The 20,895-nt window shown below is 41.7% G+C and overlaps 1 protein-coding gene across 1 annotated transcript in view; it reads right to left on the bottom strand.

The window, feature by feature from the left end:
• Positions 1–7,725: 7,725 nt before the first annotated feature.
• The window catches only part of LOC120797391 (astrocytic phosphoprotein PEA-15), a 47,050-nt gene continuing 33,880 nt past the window's right edge, over positions 7,726–20,895 (bottom strand). The window contains exons 2-4 of the mRNA XM_040141020.1: positions 12,195–12,369; positions 11,864–12,019; positions 7,726–10,544 (exon numbers count right to left, since the gene is read on the bottom strand). Of these exons, the coding sequence (XP_039996954.1) occupies positions 10,480–10,544; positions 11,864–12,019; positions 12,195–12,366 (393 nt within the window). The 5' untranslated portion in view covers positions 12,367–12,369 and the 3' untranslated portion in view covers positions 7,726–10,479. The remainder of the gene's footprint in view (positions 10,545–11,863; positions 12,020–12,194; positions 12,370–20,895) is intronic.

Here is a 20,895-nt window from a genome sequence, read left to right as displayed (position 1 = left end):
CATTGGAAGGGACCACTCTGACAGGGACTACTTATGAGAACTGTCGTTGACGTACTGCATTCCCTAACCCATAACCCCTAACCCAGGGTTATTTGTGTAACCAGCAACAACAGGAAAAAAAGGATAAACAGCTTCTCAGCGAGCACCACACAAATCTAATTTCAAAATGCGTGTTAAAATCTGTGTGAATCTGGAAGTCCAACTGAGGAAGGGAAGGGGAGCGAGGACTTCAACCGAGGACCAAACATACCGATAGCCACGGGGAAGCTCATGGCCTGACTCCGAGAGGCGGCTGCGGGGGAAAGGACACAAGAGCAGAGAGGAAATGCGACCAACGCCGCACAGCAAATGAAGAGGTTAAAAGGATGGTGAAGCTGCAGGTAAGAGTGAGGGAGTTTTAATAATACTGTGTAGCAAAAGAGATTGGAAGCAATCAGTGAAAATTTCTCTTTGCTGGTTTTAAAACGTGTCAGGAGTAAACTCTAAAACTGGCTGAGTCCTGTGAACTCCTTCCTGTTTAGCTAGATGTTGCCTAGCAACTCACCTATTCATTTTTTAAATTATTTTTTTTACAATCTTCAGATCTGTTTTCCTCATGTCCGTCTTCAGTTTTTGTTTTTTTTTTGTTACGCTGACAATTTCTTTTCAGTGTCAGTGGTTTTCAGTTTCAATTCTCCGTCCCTCTTTTGGCGTGAAGGGGAGGGGTTCGAAGGGAGGGGGCTAAGGAGATTGTGATTTTGGTTGACTTTAACCCAGCCCAGTTCTATGCATAAAAAACAGTGGCAGAGAGAAACAGACTTTGGTTTGAGGGTTCCAGGTGAACCCGGGGAAGCTGCCGTTGTGCGCGTGCGGTCATGCGGTCAGAGAGACATTCTCTTCACAACGCGTCAGAATTAAAAAAATATCAAAATAAAATAAGACTGTTAAGTACATGGTCCAAAACTACACACTACACAGATGTGTTACAATCATTCCTTACTGAAAGTAGTGACTCAGTGCAAGTGTTTCAATGGTAATTTTCTTTTTTTTTTCCGGTTCAAATTTGGTTTTCGGTGCCAGGATCTAGAGTCACTGTTCTGGCTCCATTTACAGCACATGAATTTCAGTAAAAACTTAAGTTAAACTGCATTACAATGGCGTGAATCTTTCTACTGTGACTGAAACTCCTAAATGTCGTTTGCAGAGCCGTACAGACATTTACTTTTTTGATATGATACAGAAGTCTCTGAAGTCTTCTTAGCATGTCATCTATTCCATATTTGTGGCCGGTGACTACTGTAGCCTGGAAGGTGTTTGGAGTTAACATATCCGCATGCCAGCCCCAAGGTAGGTGGGTGTAATTAGACAGATATGTACACCTGTGGACTGTAAATACCAAAGTCATTACTATGTATAATCCCCCGCTATTCTTGCATTTCACTGTAAATGCTTCCAAGGATTGGCGTTACAGGGCGGGTTGAGTCAGTCTGATTCATTAAAATACTGTTGACATAAGTCATGCAAATAATTTACTGTCATGTATGTAGTGAAGACTTTGAAGGAATTTCATAAAAAAAGTGTATTTCATCTTAATTAGTGTACGAATTCTTGACTTATGACCAAAATGCGTTTTGTGAGCTCACAGTGAGCTTGACCGTTGACCTCCACCATCTCACTCCTCAGTCCAAGTTTGTGCCAAAATTTGAAGAAATTCCCGCGAGGCGTTCCTGAGATTCACGAGAATGGGACAGGCGGTCCGACGGACTGATGGACAACCCAAAAACATGACGCCGCCGGCCCACGGCTGTCCCCGGTGCAGAGGCACGAGGGACCAGAGTTTTGAGGGTTCATCGTGATGCGTTTTCGAAACCTAACAATGCATTGTCTCACTAATAGTTCATTCCTGTAGTTATTTTTAAACCTGTGTTTCAGGTTTCACCCGAGTTGGATTAAACTTTGGTGTTTGCACAATGAGGCATTGGGACAACCAGGAGTGCCTTTAATATTTCTCTAGCTCAGCCCAAACTCCGCGGCGGCTGCAGCTGACAAAACACAGACAAAAAAAAAATTAACTCCAGTGGAGTAAAGAGTATATTGAAATGAAGTGGTTAGAAGTATACAGTGAAATGAAAAGAAAATACTTTGCTACAAGTACCTGAAATTTGTAGAGTGTCTGAACAAATGCACTTAGTTACATTCCACCAGGTCAAATAAACTTATTTTTTCCCCCTTTCCTCAATATGTTATTTTGGGATTGTGTAATTTTTCCAACCATCTTTGAAAGAAAGCAACTCCAGGCAACACAGCATAGGTTAGCAAATATATTTTAATATATAATATTTATATTCATTTTAGCACAATGACAAAATGGCATAATTTCAATTCAGTCTCATTTAAATCATGACAAAAAGCCACACCTTTATATATATGTTTTAATAATACCTCATATCATATTTCGTTGCAGTCATTGCAAAATAAATCCTGAAGTACTTCTTGCCCCGTGAGAGGGAAAACCTTTAGCAAAAGTTTCTAACAGCATTGAGCCCATGGCATCCAACAGGGTTATGTTGTGAGCTTGTATGTGGAAAATGTAATGATGGATGTGATGACACTCCTCACCGCATTGTTAAGCACGGTGTCACAGCCTCCAAAACCATGTCAGTTTCTTTTTATCACCGGACTGGCGGGACTGGCGGGACCGGCTCCCTTCCCGGTCTCCAAATTCAACCTTGTGCACGTTACCCGAACAGGCGGGAATCTAAATGATCGCAATGTTCAGGAGCAATAAGTCCTGACCAACGCGATGGACTGGACCGACTGCGTGGAACAGCCACACCTGTCACTTGCTACACCGTTCGCTACACCGGGCAGAATACGAGAGAGCGCATCCCACTGACCGACTCTGAAGGCAGTGACACAAAGGGCGACTCTCAGTGCCTATGAAATAAATGTCCAAATTTGTGGTTGAAATGTTCACAACTTATGAGGTTCTTCCAGATTTTTTTGATTTTTTTGTTTTTTTTTGTTTTTGAATGCTTGAACAAAACTGTCAAAAAGTCAAGTTAGCAGCCGAAAATGAAGATTTTCAATTCAAATACCGCAAATGCATTTCAGGAAAATCTCTGCTACCTGGAGGTTAGTGTTTCAAAATCACAGATGTGTCCGCCCTTATAGGCGTTGAGATAAATCTGTATAATACTAACTCATAATCGGACTTTTCGAGTCCTGTCCGGACACCTGTGCAAAAACCTCCTAACCTACAACTCCTTTCATGCTAAATCAGACTGTTAGATGCCTATAAAATCTAAACACCACCACGGGAATGTCTTTCAGCTTCATGTTAAACCTTCAACCACAGTGACAGATCAGACCACTCCAGTTAGCAAGATCAGATCAGCGTTGAAAACACGACACACCTTCAAAATAGCCTCTATTGTCCACTACTGCAAAACACACACACACACACACTTCAGAAAATATCCGATCTAGCCTCAAATATTAATGTGACCATCTGAAATAAAGATTGTTCACTACAAACACCATGAGAAATTTCTAAAAGTCAAGCATGTCACAATTTCGAGCCCATACACCCCAGAAGTTTGCAACTAAATTTAGTTGTCACTTTTTACCTACGATGTGGAAGCCTGCTTTTTATTTTTGTGCATGAAATGTAAACTTTATTCACCAAAATGAAAAGAAAAACACTTTTTTTTTTGTTGTTGTTCTTTTTTGTTTGTTTGTTTGTTTTGTTTTTTTTGCTGTGCAGCTCCACATAAACATAAGTAGGTGTGGTTAAAAAGCTTGTTCACAATATTCAGGAATACCAAACTTAACATAATTCAGTCTCTTCCCTGTGACGGTTAAAAGGTGCAAAGGAAAACTGACCAGATGTTCCGCATTCCTCGCGAGGACACACACCTTATAACCTTTTTGATTACCATTGTACAGCATTCTTGTGCAAGACCTGCCAAATTCAAAATGAAACTAAATAGCTGCAGATGTGTGACACCTTGTACTTACACACACACACACACACACGCACACACACACACCAGGGATGTTTCCCAAAGTATGACCCTATATAGTTCGCTCTGCTCAAAGTATACTTTAATAAAATAAAACTAAAAAAAAAAACTTTAACAGCTACAACCCCCAAAACTATTCTTCACTACTTACACTACTCTACCCAGCACTCCTCACTCTATTACTTCCTCCGTCCCCCATTTAACCATTCACTAACACCTTACTTTAAAAATAAAAATAGCAAACAAAACGAGGGATCCTCAAGTGTTCAATATTAAATAGATAAACAGTACGGTATAAAAAAAATGACACGGTGTAAAAATAAATAGATGAACCAAGAAATTGTGAGGTAATTTACAAGGTCAGCCTCATTATTATGTATTCGATCAGTCTTATTTTCATATTGACACAGTTTTATTTGATATAATTATAGACATTTTTTTTCAAAATGCCCTTTCAGTCAATGCCAGGCCCTTAGCCTCTCTTAAGCTAGCAAGTTCAGTAAATGCTACCAAAACGAATCCAGTCAGCTCGTGTCAGCCAGAGCAAAAGCCACGCCGGTGACCTTATAGGTGTCCTTTAATTCCGATTCAACCAAGTGGAAGTTGCTGCTGTAAATAAAACACACAGTAACCTCTCCTTTTATCTAGCTAGCTAGCTAGCTAGCGAGGCTGGGTTGTCTAGCAGTGTTAGCTAACTCCAGGTGGCTAGAGCTCTACTAGCTGGTTAGCTGGCTTGGAAGGTAGCATGTCAGGCCTTGTTACGCTAAATAAAAGGTTGGCTACCACAGTAGTAACTGCTCAATGGATTATTTGACACAGTTATTAACTATTATAACAATTATTTCTCCATGTCACCGTTTTTTTATGAATACTTATTTATGTATTTAATATTGAACAGTGTTGGGCTCCATACAAAACTAGAGTAACTGCTTATTGTTCAGATGAGGGTTGTCAATTGCCTGATTTTTATACCCAACTGGTTATCTTTTGTTTCCCAGCGAGTACAATACTTCAGTGAGAGACTACTTTTAGTGAAAACACTGCTAAAGATCTGGTAACAAAAGTACTGAGATGAAACTAAAACCTTTTTCTTTCAATTGTTCTCGTAAGACTGAAATCAGGGATCAACATTTCTTGAACTTTCTACATGCACCTTTCCAAACATTTTAAGACTCTGTCCTCTTTAAATTTCCTCCTCTTGGGTCAATCTGCAAGTGACAACATGTCTCATACGAACAAAATGGCAGATTATGATTTTGTGACCGCCTTTATCTTTTGTCATGATTTGGAAACTCTCTGAATAAAATCATTTCACAAGCAGTGACCACGACACATCTGATCAAATACGACACAGTAAAACATAATATGTTACATATCAGTAAATACAATGAAATGAATATCACTTTTTTGTTGTAGTAAAATAATCACCCAAAGCAGAAACAGCAAAACATAAATGAAGAGAATAACATGAATTATAAAAGTGTTGATGCACAGCCCGCTTAACATTAGATAAGCACAATGTTTCATCCCCTTGATTTGTTTCCAGTTAGTAAAACAGAATCAGGATACGTAAAAACAACAATATATAAGCATTAAATAAATTAATCAATTTCAAAACAAACACAGTGATATATTTTTCAAAATACATATTTACAACCTAATAAAATGAAAAAAAAACCCCAACAAAAAACAAAAAAACACAGTCTTATCCTTAAGGGAGAATGACACTCTTGTTTGAATTAATTTTATTTGAATGTTAGCATTACATGCTGAATACCTTCACACAACACCTGCCTCTCCATTTTTTCTTCATCTATACCCATGTATTGGTTATAATCAGGTATTGGCCATAAATACATATATATATATATATATATTTTAGTAGGTTTATACTTTGCAGCATTTACTAAGTTGATATGTACTTGGTACATGGAAATCCAAATTCTGACATCATTGGTGACTGATATGTTGATATATTATGTGCCGATGGCTACAGAGGAAAACGCTCAGCGATGCCAAACATTTAGTCTGCCTGATGATGAAGTCAGGGGGTTGTGTCACATGGTGACATTGATGGGTGTTGACTTTAGAGGACGAGGAAGCAGGAAGTCGATGTAAAAAAAAAAAAAAATAATTAAACAAAATAAAAAAGGGTGCAGCACAGCCATATTTTGATTCTGACAGAAATTTTAAAACACTCCAGTGAATAACTAATTAAATGTTTTAACTCAAGCTTCGACCAGGAGCATCCAGAGCTTCAGGCAGTTGGATGCATTTTTCTTTTTTGATGTTTGTAGATATTGGATGGACAATCCTACTGTCAAACTACTGACTAACTACCACACAACTGCTAACATGAGTCCATTGCCTAGTGAAATTCTGAGGAAAAAAAATAGAAGCCACTTCGTCGCATACATCTAGATTCAAAAGTTGCTATTCAAAAAGCACTTCAAATAAAAAGAGAGAAAAATAAAATACAATGGCCCAAATCCTCCCTTACTGACATCTTGTGCAATAATGGAAACGCGCTCAAGTCTGGCGAGAAAAACCTGCCTTTTGGTTTGTAGAATTACAAAAGCTCTTCGCTGGAATTGGTGAGTGGCAAGCCAACATTTATGGCCAGTAATCGCATCCATTTTAACACTGGGAAAGACCATTACCCACAGGTCATAGCAGTAAGTACAACTGCCTCCCATTGCCTGACAAAATGCCCTCTGTTCAGCTCTCTGATTGATCCAGCGGTCCCAGTTTGTGTTCCATAGGCTCAAGGTATGAGGAGGGCAGCTACCGCTTCACTCGGGGTCCGGCCTAGCGAGGGATGGTCTGGACGCTAAAGAGGGAAAATCCACCCAGAAATACTCCGACACTGTCGTGTATCATCAATCTGAAAAGATCAGAGCGTATGCCAGGAGATATTTTATGATGAAGTGTTGTATTCATCGGTTTTTGATCAGACTGAGATTGAAAGGAGCCCCCCCCCCCTCCCCCGGATTCTAAAATGACAAAAACGTATCAGTGGATGGCTAAAACCTTAGCCAAAGTATATATAGAACAGTGTAAAAGTATTTAAGGGGTGGAATATTCCTTTAACAATGTCATAAAAAGCTTGATCTGAACTACATTAACATTATGCAAAGAAACATGTCCGCTTTTTGCAAACTATTAAACCTCACCATACAACTTCAGGCCTTAAAGGACCATTAAATGCTTTAGTTACGTGAAGACTTTGCTTGCAAAGGAGTAAAACGTGAGATGTACAGTTTTGTTGATCTAACAGCCCCCCCCCCCCATTTATTTCCTTTCCTGAAACTACACACTTCCATTTCCTCCTTTCCAAGTTCCACGCCACTAAGCACATCCGTCATTCAAGTTCAGGACAAGAAAAAAAAGGATCCCGTCAAACAACCTGACTTGTCCCGACAAAAGAGCTCAGTTCTTTAGATTAAGTGAATTCTTGGGAGGATACGTTACAGTGCAGAGTTTTCCTACAGACATAAATGCATAGGATACAAATCAGTCCAACACTACAATATACGGCGAGCAATACAAAAAGAAAAACAAATCACAGAAGCTGTGGCTGAAACGAAAGTCTTGGTTGCTGGCATCGGGGGGTTGGAGCAGAGCGTGGTCGTGAGGGAAAGGAAGGAGGGAGGCAGCGGGGCTGGGATAAGCGAATGGTCCTACACTGCTAGATTTTAATGTCGTTGGTTCGTTTTTTTTAATCCTACAGCTTCGAGGACAACAAAGACGGGGGGCAGAAAATAAACCCACAGACATTCTGTGCACACCAACACTTAAGTCCTTAGCAAATTTTGATTAACTTGACGTGTGCGCAGGCGTCTGTCTCCGCTTCACACACGCCATCTCGCACAGTCGTGAAAAATTTCGGGGTAAACGCAAGGTCTGCTAAGGCTTCATGGCGGGGGGGGAAGAGAGACAGTGTTCAAAAGAGCAGTTATTATAGTTTTGTTTCAACAGTCTTGCTAGCTATTGTGTTGGTGCATGGCGGGGATGGCATAGTCAGGGGGTTATGAGCCGTTGTTTGCATTAAAGATCCTCTGCACTATCTACTTTATGTACAGTTTATTAAAGGACATGATATATTGTCACTTGCCACGTTTTTCTTTTTGACATTTTCTCCCCTCTCTTGCTTCGATCTGCGCCTATTTCTTTATTTCCGGAGGCCTCAGTATGTCTTTCATTCAAAGAGAAATCGCACACCGGTCAGTCATTTTCCGTGCAACAAATGAAATGGCAACAAACGGGTGAAAGAAAGTTTGGTGCTTTTTCCCTTCATGTGTCACGCAACACAACACGTTCACACTGTACATATCATATCCGATATACTCTCTCAAAATATACTTTTGCATTTTCTAATGTAGTCCGAAGTAGATGTAATTTCGATCTCACTAGGGTTTTATTTATTTTTATTTTTAATCTTAATTTGCTCACAGACAGGCTGAATCAGTTTAGGTAAAATTAGGGTGAAATTCTTTAGTATCAAAAACCAGACACGGTGAAACTGAACGTACAGTGGAAATTGTCCTCTGTGCGACACCAACTGCAGGTCAATATATTATTTCTGCTATATTTTCTTGTAATATATTATTTGTATATTTACATCTCTGGCCAGCTCATACAGCAGACTTTGATGCTAACTGGTCCCCTTGATGTAAAGAAAAACCTATGGACAGGGAGTGACCACAGGATAGAAATCAGAACTGCTATAACTTTCCCATCTAAATATTTTCTGTAAAGAACTCTTGCTAGGCAAATATTAGCTTTTCCTATTAAAATCAACTTTAAATATCTTCCTGTAAAATATCACTTTTTTTTTTTTTTTGTTTGTTTTTTTTTTGTTCTTTAAACATGATATAATAATGCATACTGAACCTCCAGCTGAGGAAAGTAATAATGACTGTCCAGTCCTTTAAGTTTGACATAAAGTTATGAGTCAAATTGGTAACTTGATGACGGTAATGTTTTATGAACTATATGGGCTTTGAAAGGAACAGTTAGCCATAGGGGGAATAAGCTTATTTGCTTCCTTTCTGAGAGTTCGTTGAGAAGATTGATACCACTCTGTGACAATGAAGCTACATCCAGCGGCGGTTTAGCATAGCTTAGCATAAAGACCGGAAACGGGGGCGGGGCAGCTAGCCAGGCTCAGTCAAAAGCCACCTACCAGCTTCTCTAAAGCTCACCTGTTAACACAGTACATGTCTTTTCTTTTTTTTGTGTTAATCTTTACAAAAAACCAAAGTGTAAAAACGAGACTGGCCAGGCTAGCTGCTTCCCCCTGTTTCCAGTACTTATGCTAAAGCTAACCTACCGCTAACTTTAGCTTCATATTTAGACAGGCATGAGTGGGGTTTCAATCTTCTCGTCTAGGTCACAGCAAGACAGCAAACAAGCAAATTTCCCAAAAAGTCGAGCTGCTCCTTTTCACACTACAAACACACCTGAACAACTACGCAGCTATACACCGAAGCAAGCACTGTCATAGAAATGAACCAGAGTCATGTGTGCGAGATTTAGATGAGTTTTACTTACTTAGTTTTTGTGAAGTATTAATGTCAGCTTCGTTTTTAAAATTGCTTTTGATCATGTAAACTATGTATTTAAGTGTTTGTTTCATTTTATCTCCCGGTAGCAGTCGGTTTATGATATTTTGCACATTTAAGGTGAAGTAAAAAAGAAAAACAAAACAAAACAAAAAAGAAACAAATAAAGCGGTGCTGAATTATGTTAGTCACGGTTATGTATCATTGTACACACAATGCGCACACAGTGTAATTGTTTACCTGTCAGCTTCCTGACATTTTACAGAATGTCTGAAAGAATAAAACTTTGCCATTTTATTTTGTTGTTAAGTTTTTAAAGCGGGGTTTGTAGTTTCAAATTCAAATGGGTGGATTTAGCCTTTGTTTTAACTCTAAAAGCCTTGACTGACACACTCACACACACACACAAACACACACACACAGACGGTTACATAAACACAGCATCACAGATTGAACAGTGTTTACAGATTACACCATTGTGAAGTGACCCACTCTGCGTTTTGAATCGAGGGTAGACTTTGGCTCTCTCTCTCTCTCTCTCTCTCTCTCTCTCACACATACACTGTTGGCCTGTCTCCAGATTTCTTCTTCTATCGTCTTTTTTTCTCCCCCGCAGCTTCCCGTCTCCGCTCAGCACGGGGAGAGGCCGCATCGCTACGATCTGATTGGTGGCGTTGTGGGTGGTTGCCCGCGTGGTTCTGTGCCATGGCATGTGTTACTGCAGGGAGGAGGGTGAGGAGGGGGCGTGGCTGGGTGTGTGTGTGTGTGTGTGTGTGTGTGTGTGTGTGTGTGCGAGAGGTGGGTTAAGCTGGAGAGTGATGGGGGTTTGGTCAGAAAACGGTTGGTCGGTTGATTAGAGTGCCAGGAGTGAAGAAATCAAGGTGCAAAGATCAGGGCTGGGGGTCGCGACCTCACACTTTTTTAGGGGGAGGGGCCAACTTGATGATCTCATCTTCAGAAGGCTGGCGGATGATGTCTTTTTTTAGGGGTGGGGGGGTGGGGGTGGAAAAATAAAGGGAGAGAGAGAAAGAGAAAGACAGAAATCGTAAGAACCCTGTACTTTAAACAAAGAGAGTTGTTGCCATTGAACCCGTTTTTAGCATCTGTTGCTCTCTGTCTCCTCAAAAATATATTTTTTCCTAATATGGATCAAAGTCTGCCCATAAATATCTGAGATGCAACCGAAACTTACAGTCCTTAAGAATTCCATCATTATGTAATATTCCTTTTCTATGTACTAAATGTTTTCCTACAGCTACTGCTTCACATTAAAAAGCTTTCAAATGGCGAAACAGCAGGTGGCCTTTATTGTGAAGCAGTCAGAGGAAACGCGGCGCACAGTATTCGTCACCAATGTCAGCGCGGACCGTGATCGTTTATCAAAAATTCATCCTCAACAAAAAACGGTGGACAATTTCGGCATTTTTTTTTTTTTTTTTTCTCCCCAAATCTGCAGTTTTGCAGGGGAGTCGCGGAACAAAGAGGGAGCAGCCACAGTGAGCTGCTAGATGAGGGGACCTCCAGCTCCTCAGCGAGGTGACAAACTTTTACTGTCGCCCGCCTCGGTGTGGAAAAACCACTTGTGCCGCGTGCAGCGTGACAGTGTCGGATCTCGGTTGCTCTTCAGTCTCCATTTACGCTCGAAAAGGAAAAGGGTGATCTGAATAATTTCCTCAAACGCATAATTAAACCAGAAAACATGTAAATTAAATGCAAGAATCATGCTTTCAAATCGCAATTCATCAAAAAGAGAAAGGGCCAAAGGAGAAAAAAGGGAAAACAACAGGAAATAAATAAGCAAGTATATCATTATCACATTCTATGTTTTTTACTACTCTCAAATGTCAGTATTGGTATTGGCCTTAGAATCCGGTATTGATCTGGCTTTATATATATAGGCAGTTAAAGCCCGGACGATTCGGCATTTATTTCCTTATTTACTTCTTTTTTTGACTAGACATTACAATGTCGATCTAGACCATGTATGTATGTTTACATGTTTTCTAAATATTTACTCAGTTGGTCTGTAGACTATTGTTAATGTTACATTTAAATATGGTTGTTTTATGCATCTGTGGGTGAGAACGTCTGATGAGTGGAAGTTAAGACAGTTTTTTTGTTTAGCCACCAGAGGGGAGATGTTAACTGGGTTTGGAAAACCAGGAAGCCGATCAGAGTAACTTCCATCAGGTCAAGGATGCACTGACGTCCAAAAAGAGCTAGTATTAGCCTGGTACGATCTGATCCGACCCTATATCTGCAGGCTCTGGAGATCAAGCACTCGGACTGTGTTACCTTTGTATTTCTTGGCCGAGGGGATGCGCGTGAGCTTGGTGTCGATCTCATCATCCTCAGAGATCTTGAGGACGGTGGTGCGGTACTCGATCACTCTCGTCAGCAGGTCCGGTCGCCGCGAAATCTCAAAGATGTGCTCGATGTACGACAGGTTATCTGCATGGGAGGTGTTGTTAGGGGTGTGTGTTCACTGAAAAGGCCCCAAGCTAATTTCACACGTGATGCAAAGATGCTTCAGACGGCGGTCTAGGCCTAATGGCTGTGGAAATAAGAGGGAGCCCGTAGCAAGAAATGATCAAATATAAGCTGTTTGATGAAATTCGTGTCTCACCCTGGGCCAGCTTGTCGTTCTTCTCCAGGTAACTGAACCACTCCTTGGAGGAGGTGATGTTGTTGCTCTGGTCCTCGGGGATGTCCTCCTTGCAGGCCGACTTGAGCTGCTCCAAGTCCTCGTTGGTGATGTTTTCAGACAGGTCGCTGAGCAGAGAGCTGTACTCCGCCATGGTCTGGCCAGAGGCAGAGAGAGGAGAGAAAGGGGAAACGGTTAGATATGTGGAATAAGATGAAAGGCAAAGGCGATGTGTCCGAGGGAGGCAACAGAAACTAAAGAGGAAGAGACAAAGAGCAGCGGTTGAAAATATCCTAATGTTGTTAAATTCTTCAGTGTGGAAAAACGGCCCACCTACTTCCCAGACTCTACAAGGGCAGACACTTAGGAAATCTTGGCTAATGACAATAGCATACTGTCGAAGTGGGGATTGAAAAGCACGGAGACAATGAGAAACAGAATATATCAGGTATAACAGGTCACCTCTCTCTCTCTTTGTTGGCAGATTTTGCCTTTTTAGCAGACAGCTGAAAGAAGGGGACTGACTGAGGAGACAGGACGGGACAACACAATGATAAAACCCAGCTCTGGTGGAAACTTCTGCAGCCCTCTGTCTCCCTCTAGTGGACCGATTGAAGAAGTGCTAGCGTCACAGCGGGAGGCCTCGTTTGGCTTATTCTGTCCGTGTGTGCAAGATAGGCAAGACCACAAGTCTACCCGCATTTGAAAAGCAGACGGGACGAGCATTTACGAGAAGGCGCGCACAGAAATGGACATATCAGACTGGCACTGACAACCAAACGGAACTTACAAAGAAGAGCTGCTATCGGCCAAGGCACGATCAATTAGAGGGTCGTGCATTTTGTCTGCGCTACAGTGCATAATAATCATTCCATGCAGGGAGGTATGTAGATGATACATTTGGGAAGAAGAGAGCACTGACACTGGAGTGGTACTGCGTATCTGCAGATACACGGGGCTGAGGTATCGGACTCACGATCGGGCGGGAAAAGATGGATCGGCTCGTCCCTTCTTGTGCCCGCACGGAAATCAAAATAGCTCCCTGCACAGGAGGCAAGTACGTAATGTGTGAGGCCTCGGATGCAAGTTCACTTAGTCGAGCTCATGTCATTTTCACTCTTTAATAACTACTGTCTGTTTTTCTTTTGCACTTTTTAGACCTTAAAGATAACCATCTGTATATACAGTGTAAATTATTAATTATTATTATAAATACGTATTGATATATTACACATTTCTATCTACCTCTCTATCAGCAACATGTCTGCATATTCAAGCCACAGAGTCCAATTAGTGTCATCTTAGTAATTATTTACATCTCGAATGTTCATAACACTAAATGAGTACAAATGCTCTGTGGTATCTGTGACCACAGAGCTCTGCATGTCAAAAGCCGTCACTCTACCCTGGGACCAGTTTGATCAACTGATCTTCGGAGGAGGGCAGAAAGTGGTTCTGATCGATTCTCACTCTGGCAAGGAGATGGTTCGGGGTTTGTTTTGTCAGACTTTGTCCTGAAACGGGACCGGTGGTTGAAGGATTCAGTATCTAGGCATGCTGCGGTCACGGATCAGGCTAGCGCCAAGGAATGAGTGTCGTCAAGATCGCGGGGTTAAGTTATCCTCACAAAGATGGGGAATTCGTCGGTGTGCGCGAGTGTGTGTGTGTGTGTGTGTGTGTGTGTGTTGGCATGCGGGTTGTTGTTCAGAGGCAGGCAGCCTGCGAGAAAAAGACAAAAAAAAAAAAAAACCCACAGTGAAAGAGAGACAGAAAAACAGACAGAGTGATTCAGACGTGTTGTGTGACCGTCTGCTCGGTTCGGCTGCGTCAGTTTGGAAGAAGCAAAGAAAGAACATCAGGAGGCAAACGCAGGCTTTTACAGTTCATGGACAGGGTGATTCAGATTGCAGCCCATGTCTCGGTTATTAACATGTTTAGGGCCAAGCTCTTCATACGCATCTTCTTATCCAGATGACTGCCAATATCCACGAAAACATTAATGTAGATGTGACGTCGACTTGCACAATTGTGCAAAGGGAACAAAGGATCAGGTACTTGTGCAGGTGGTATGTGAAAACGTTTAGAAAACCCCCCACTGTGTCTGCGCTTGAATATTTTGGAATGTCTGGTTCAGACAGTATTAATCTGCAACAATTCTGATAATCGATAAATTGTTAAAATCAATTTTTAAGCAAAAATGGCCAAATTGGACTACTTTCACACATTCCCTTCAGGCTTCCAAATGTGAACATTTGCTGATTTCCCTAGTCTTCTGTGATAATAAACCAAATTTCTCTGGGTCTTGGCCTGTTGGTTTGAAAAACGTCTGACGTCTGAAGATGCCACCTTGGGCTCCGGGAACTTGTGATGGCCATTTTTCATTACTTTCACCATTGATTAACCTGCTGATCGTGTTTTGATTCGTTCATCTACAAAACCTCAAAAAGCTGTGAAAAAAATGCCCGTCGCAGTTTTGCAGAGCCGAAGACGACGTCTTCAGATGCCTTGTTTTGTCCAACCAACAGTCCAAAACCCAAAGATATTCAGTTTACTATCATAAATGACAAAGAAAAGCAGCAAATCCTCTTATTTGAGAAGCTGGAATCAGAGAATATTTGCTATTTTTTCACGATTTTTGCTTGAAAAATTGCAGATACAATTAATCAATTATTTAAATAGTTGAGGATTATTTTTCTCTTGATTGACTAATTGTTTCAGCTCTAACGTGCCCAATATTCCAGCTAACATCAGTTTATTCACCGTAAAAATCTTTGGATTCCTTATTTTTAACAAGTCCGTATTATATGAAATGATGTGATCCATACATTTCTCCCTGCCCTGTTGAGCCTGATGAAAGAGGTCTCAAGGAATTGAAGGATAAAAGTTGCCCGGAAAAGTTGCGGGAGCATTGTGGGCTGCCAACGGCATCATGCCACAGAACAAAACCCACCGGCGGCGCTGTTTCCAACATTTTCAACCCCAGAACCGGTCAAATTTCCAAAGACCCGTTTAACCCAATTTTTTTTTTTTTTTTTTTGGGTGAGATTTTCCACAGCCATTAGTGAGTTGATTGAGGCAGCAGTATCGCAATACAGACATGATTAAGGTCACTTAAAAAAACGGCTGCCCTTGAGCTGAATGGGATCCAGTGTCTTCCTCGGGGACGCTTCGTCAACTCTGGGGAGTGACACAAGCTGCAGCGGGACAGGCCTCCCTTCTACCGTGAAACATAAGCTTCCTACAACATAAACGTGAATTTAAACACATACTGTTCTTATTATCTTTTTTCTGGGTCACCCACAGCAGCCCCCTCCCCTCCTCCTCCTCCTCCTCCTCCTCCTCCAGTCCCTGGCATGCACGCAGCTGGCGAGAGGCCGCCGCTCAGTGCAGTGCATCATGGGCACTGGCACGAAGCTCCGTCTGCCTCTGATCCCCTCAGTCTCATCGCAGATAAACACGCCGTACTAAAGGCCCAGAAGAGCTCTACGATGAGTAGAGTGACCTATATAACAGAGCCGCCGTTACCTGCAGCTCCCGCCAGGGGGCCCCCGTTCACCGCGGAGCGTCACGTACTGAGGTGGCAGCTTTTATTATTAAAGCACGAGCATCTCACTGTGCAGCAGCAGCAGTGCTGTCTTTACCTAATCGTCTCTAGCCCGCTCACAGGGACATGTAGTAGGAGACGTCGCTTTATAGATGAGCAGCAGACCTTGAGCTCGTCATACTCTCTCCCTGAAATGATGATAGACGACAGTGAGGGGAGGAATAAAAAAAGATTTTATGACCACTCACTAATTCAAAAATACAATTAAATTTAAATTTTTTTTTTTTTCATTTCAAAAATCAGCATTTCCAGCTAATAGCTGGTGACCAGATGAATACTTCTGCAGGCTGTACTGACAAACAGTGACAGAGTCTTCAAATCAGCATGTGATGTATGGGGTGATGCATAGTACCAGAGCAAATACGACAGCTCATGGAATTGCCCCGGAGGCTGATTTAAGGTCAGATTTGTTTGGCTGTTCTCTAATGGCTAATTGTGGCATTTGGTTGGGTTTTGTCTGATCCGCGATTTCAGCCTCAGGGCAAGAGCACAATGATGACAGAGCGCTTTTACTGTGTGTGTGTGTGTGTGTGTGTGTGTGTGTGTGTGTGTGTGTGTGTGAGTGTGAGGGTGTGTGTGTGTGTTATTTCACTCTTAAATGTCACATTCATCTCCTCTCAAACCAGAGCAACTTGCTCAATCAACACAAAGCGCTGCGTGGGAGAGAGCAGGGATATGCACCTTAACTCCACTGAATACAACGAGGGTCTGAATACTGTGTGTGTGTGTGTGTGTGTGCGCGCGCGTGTGTATGTGTACATCTCCTGTCTCCAACTGCAAGTCTTTGAATTGCGTGTGTGCACGTTTGAATGTATTTGTATGCGCTGGATTGTGTGTGTGTGTGTGTGTGAGTGAGACGGAGGGAGGCTGACTGAAAGAATGAATGTGTGTGTGTGTGTGTGTGTGTGTGCTGGTCTCTGAGCCTCCTCTCTCGACCCAGGTCGCCCTGCCTGCTCTCTCTTTTGCACCACAATGGACCGGCGCAGCTTTTGTGTACTTTTAGAGGAGAAGGGAGGGAAAAAAACAACAATGGGTAGAGTGGCTACATTTAGTGTTTCTCTCCCACCACCTCCCTCACATCGCCCCCCCCCCGTCCCTGCTGCCTTTAACTCTTTCTCAACCATGAAATAAAGACGTGTCTACTAAAATATGCAGTATTAGTAAGTAGTAAAATATGGGCCATTCTTCAAAACCTTAACTATTAAATGCTAAAATGGCGATTATTATTATTATTGTTAAAATTAAAATAAATTTAGTACTTTTAATATCTGTTTTTTCATTTAATAGTTCTGCATTTAGTTTTGTTGTGTTTTTATGCATGACAAGTTAGTTTTAGTTCTTTTCTATTGTTCTCTTTGATTTTCTGCTCCAACTATATGATCACCCTATATCCTACGGTGCACGTATGGAAACTTATTTTGTAAAATTTATGCCAGTTATGAAAGAAAAAACATTCTTTTTCATCTTTCTTTCCATTCTCATTTTTGCGTTTTGTTTTTTTTTAGGATACATGAATATAATTACAAAAAACTTCATCAGAATTATGACTAAAGCTAAAAAAATATACTATTTTAATGATTAGTCAATTGTGAGAAAATTAATCAGCAATAATGAAGATAATCGATTAACTACTTAAGTCATTTATCAAGAACAAAATGCCCCAAAATCGCTGGTTTCTGCCTTTCATATTTCTAAGATTTGATGCAACTCTCTTTTTTTTTTTGGTTGTAAACTGAACAGTAAACCAAAACTAAAATTTTTAGTTGGACGTAAAAAGCCAGTTGAAAACATCTAACTATTAAATGATTAAATCGAAAGTATAGTTGACAGATTAATCGATAATGAAAATAATCATTAGTTGCAGCCCCAATCATGGCTTAATATCTCATACGTATAAGAAAATGGCAGAAATTGGCTTCCGTACATAAGCTACGTTAAAAAAGGATCACAAATGTTGCTTCTTTATTGATTTTTGGGAGAACTGGCCTTCCACATTCATTACAGATTTTCTTACCCACACAACTTTCTGTTGAATGTAAAGAAGTAAAAGGAGATGATCTAATATTGCTCTGTTTGCCACTTTTGGAAATCCAATCCAGTAATTACAAAAACTTTGTCATAATTACAACTTAATGTCTCACAATTATAATGAAAAAAACAAAACAATTTTTTTGCCACAAACTGTCTTCCACATACAATAGAGGTGATCTCAATGACATGCCCTTAGATTAAAGCAGAAAACTTAAGTGAGTGGTAAATCTTCGAGGGTCTCACTCATACATGCCACATCTTAACCAGGTCTGACCGTAATTCCTCGGCAGCTGCATTAAACTCTCGGCCAGATCAACCCGTCCGTGCTTTTGCTGTTGCCTGACAACGGAGACGACAAAGTGCTCGAGCGATCATGGAGAGTCGGCGGCCGCAGAAAAAGTCAGACGATGTACCACTGACACGCACTCAACCGCTGCTGCGAGGGCTGACTGCACTGCATGGGCGTTTTTGTAAACAGTGCAGTTACACGAGGTCAAGACTGAGAGACATATGCATCTTTTGGTTGGTCTGCAATATTGTAGTCACGCTGCAAGTAGAAGAGTCTGCGAAACCCCCTCCAACCATTACCCCCCCCCCCTCTGGGACGAGCCTGACACTGCTTCCACACATAGAGACCCACTGTGCTTCACATTCTCATGCACACAAACAGGCTTTTGTCCGCTCGTTCCTCTGTCTCTTCTGTCTGCGTGTGTGTGTGTGTGTGTGTGTGTGTGTGTGTGTGTGTCTGTCTTTAAATGCAAGAGTGACAGAGAGAGAGAGAGAGAGAAAGAGTTGTCACTGAAATTATAATTACAAAGTATTATTCAACTATATATTAAATTGAGGTCTGAACAATTAAAGATAACTTAGAAGAAAGAAAAAAAAAAAAACAGGTTTCTGGGACAAGAGCAAAGCAGTAAATGAACGACGGAAAACACACACTAACACACACGGGAGAGACAGGGAGAGACGGGAGTTTCTGTATGTGGATTCTTTTCAATTACCCAAATGTCATTTGTATTAGTGAAGACTCTCCACTCCCTTAAACATATATCATCAGTGCTCTACGTGCGCCGGGGTGTATATGGAAGTTTATTTGTGACAAAACATTTCAATGAGCAGTAAATTAATTCACATCCTTGTGACCAGTCTGCAAGGTGAAGATTTGCACTTGCGTGAGCAGGTTTTCACGCTCGGCTTGAAATCTCTCCCCCCTCAAAGTTTTACTCTAGCAGCTCTGGCCGACTCTAAGTCCTTCGGGGGAAGCATAGCAGCAACGTTTTGCATACTCCAACTCTTACGGTCCGAGTCTTTCCAGGAGTAGTGCAACATTTTGGGAATTACACTGATGGGTTTACTCGAGGAGGGTTAGGTTAGGAGATCGACATCACGCCCACATGGGTCTGTTTAGTATGAAGCTGTTGCAGTTTACGGTGCATTTTGGCCGCAAATGCCTGCAGGCACCATTTGCGACCTGCAGTTAGTTTTGCACTCTTTCAGTAGCTTTGTCGTCAATGAACTTCCGTAGGATTTCATGGCGTAAATGGATGCCAAGCCGTTGTGAGGACCCATTCTTCCACTCCGTGACTAAACTGTTAACCCCACACCACCACCTCCACCATAGTATGCTTTACACTGTGCAATCGGGCCATTATCCATCCAGACAAGACCCTCTGTTCTCCCTCTACTGCTCTTTTTCTCTCCTTTCTCTCCCCCTTTATTTTTCATTTTTCGTCGTCTATCTCCCCGGTCATGTACAGTAACATGCAAGAATGAATGAACCCGTAACCGTACGTCCACATGATTTGTACTTTGAGTAGACACAGCAGCAGTCGATCCACCTTTTCTATCAGGCACAAATGTAGAAGATCTTGAACTGTGACGATGTGTGCTTACAAAGATCAACTCTGTTATTTCATTTTCCATTTCACGCCTCATATTTCACTCTTCTTCTTCCATTTTTCAACTGCACTGATGCTCAACTTGCCGAGTGTTTCTCCATGTTGATATCACACACGCGCACGCACAGATACAGAAACATACATACGTATACGTACCCCCGCAGCCACCAAAAACTCCATTCAACCCTCCACACCAATGATGTTGCCATGGAAACCAGGCCTGGCTTCGCCTTTAGGCCTGGAGACTGTTACCTAGCGACAGAGCAGACCCCCAAAGCCCCCCCCCAAGAATAAACACCCCCACCAGGATGATTGACACATACAAAATACAAAAACACAAACCTACTTAAATGATGTGAGTGAAGTCATATGTTGATATTTACTTTTCTACACTTAATTATAGCCAACATGGTGATACAACCTTCAAAAAAGTCCCAGAAAACACTACACACACACACACACACGCACACCACTGAGTACAAAGAGACAATGTGAGGTTGCTTTTCTCTCCACTGCGACACTGTGACAGTCATATGATCAATAAATATGATCATGCACCCTGCAACTCCTTCACTTCTGTCTCCCTCTTTTTTTTTTTTTTTTAAATCAACAACGCACATGGACGGCCCCTTCTCTCCTTCAAATGCACGCGCACAAACACACAGCGCCGGCCAACTGCGCTGGACTTCAGCGTGGAGAGCAGTCTTTAGATTTTACCATGGCAACAAAACCACCGGGACAGCAGCTCCAAGTCCTCTTTCACAGGGATCTGGAAAGACGAGCAGACTCTGTTGCGCTGTTTTCTACACAATATACCCAGACGTTGTGTGTCTGGTTTTCATTTGCAAGCTTTCTATTTCCTTTTACCCCTCTTCCACTTGCTCTTCTACTCCATCCCTTCTTCCCCCTCTCATATTGTTCTTTTGTCATTATGGCTTTTAGTCTTCGTACGTCTTTTCTCAGGCTCCTCAAGCGCTCAGCTGTTTGACTGTTGACTGATTCTGTTAAAAGAATTGATATTTTTCAAGTGTTTACATGAAGAGAAGTACGTCCAGAAAAATGTTGAGTAACTACATTGTTATTTTCTAACGTTGACAGGACACGCACGGCGACGTGCGGAGCAGTGCGAGCCTCAGCTCAACTCCAG

Source organism: Xiphias gladius, chromosome 12 (assembly GCF_016859285.1).
Source record: "Xiphias gladius isolate SHS-SW01 ecotype Sanya breed wild chromosome 12, ASM1685928v1, whole genome shotgun sequence".
In the NCBI taxonomy this organism is placed as follows: Eukaryota; Metazoa; Chordata; class Actinopteri; order Istiophoriformes; family Xiphiidae; genus Xiphias; species Xiphias gladius.
The sequence above is the reverse complement of the archived record's forward strand: the minus strand, read 5'-3'. Positions and strand labels throughout refer to the sequence as shown.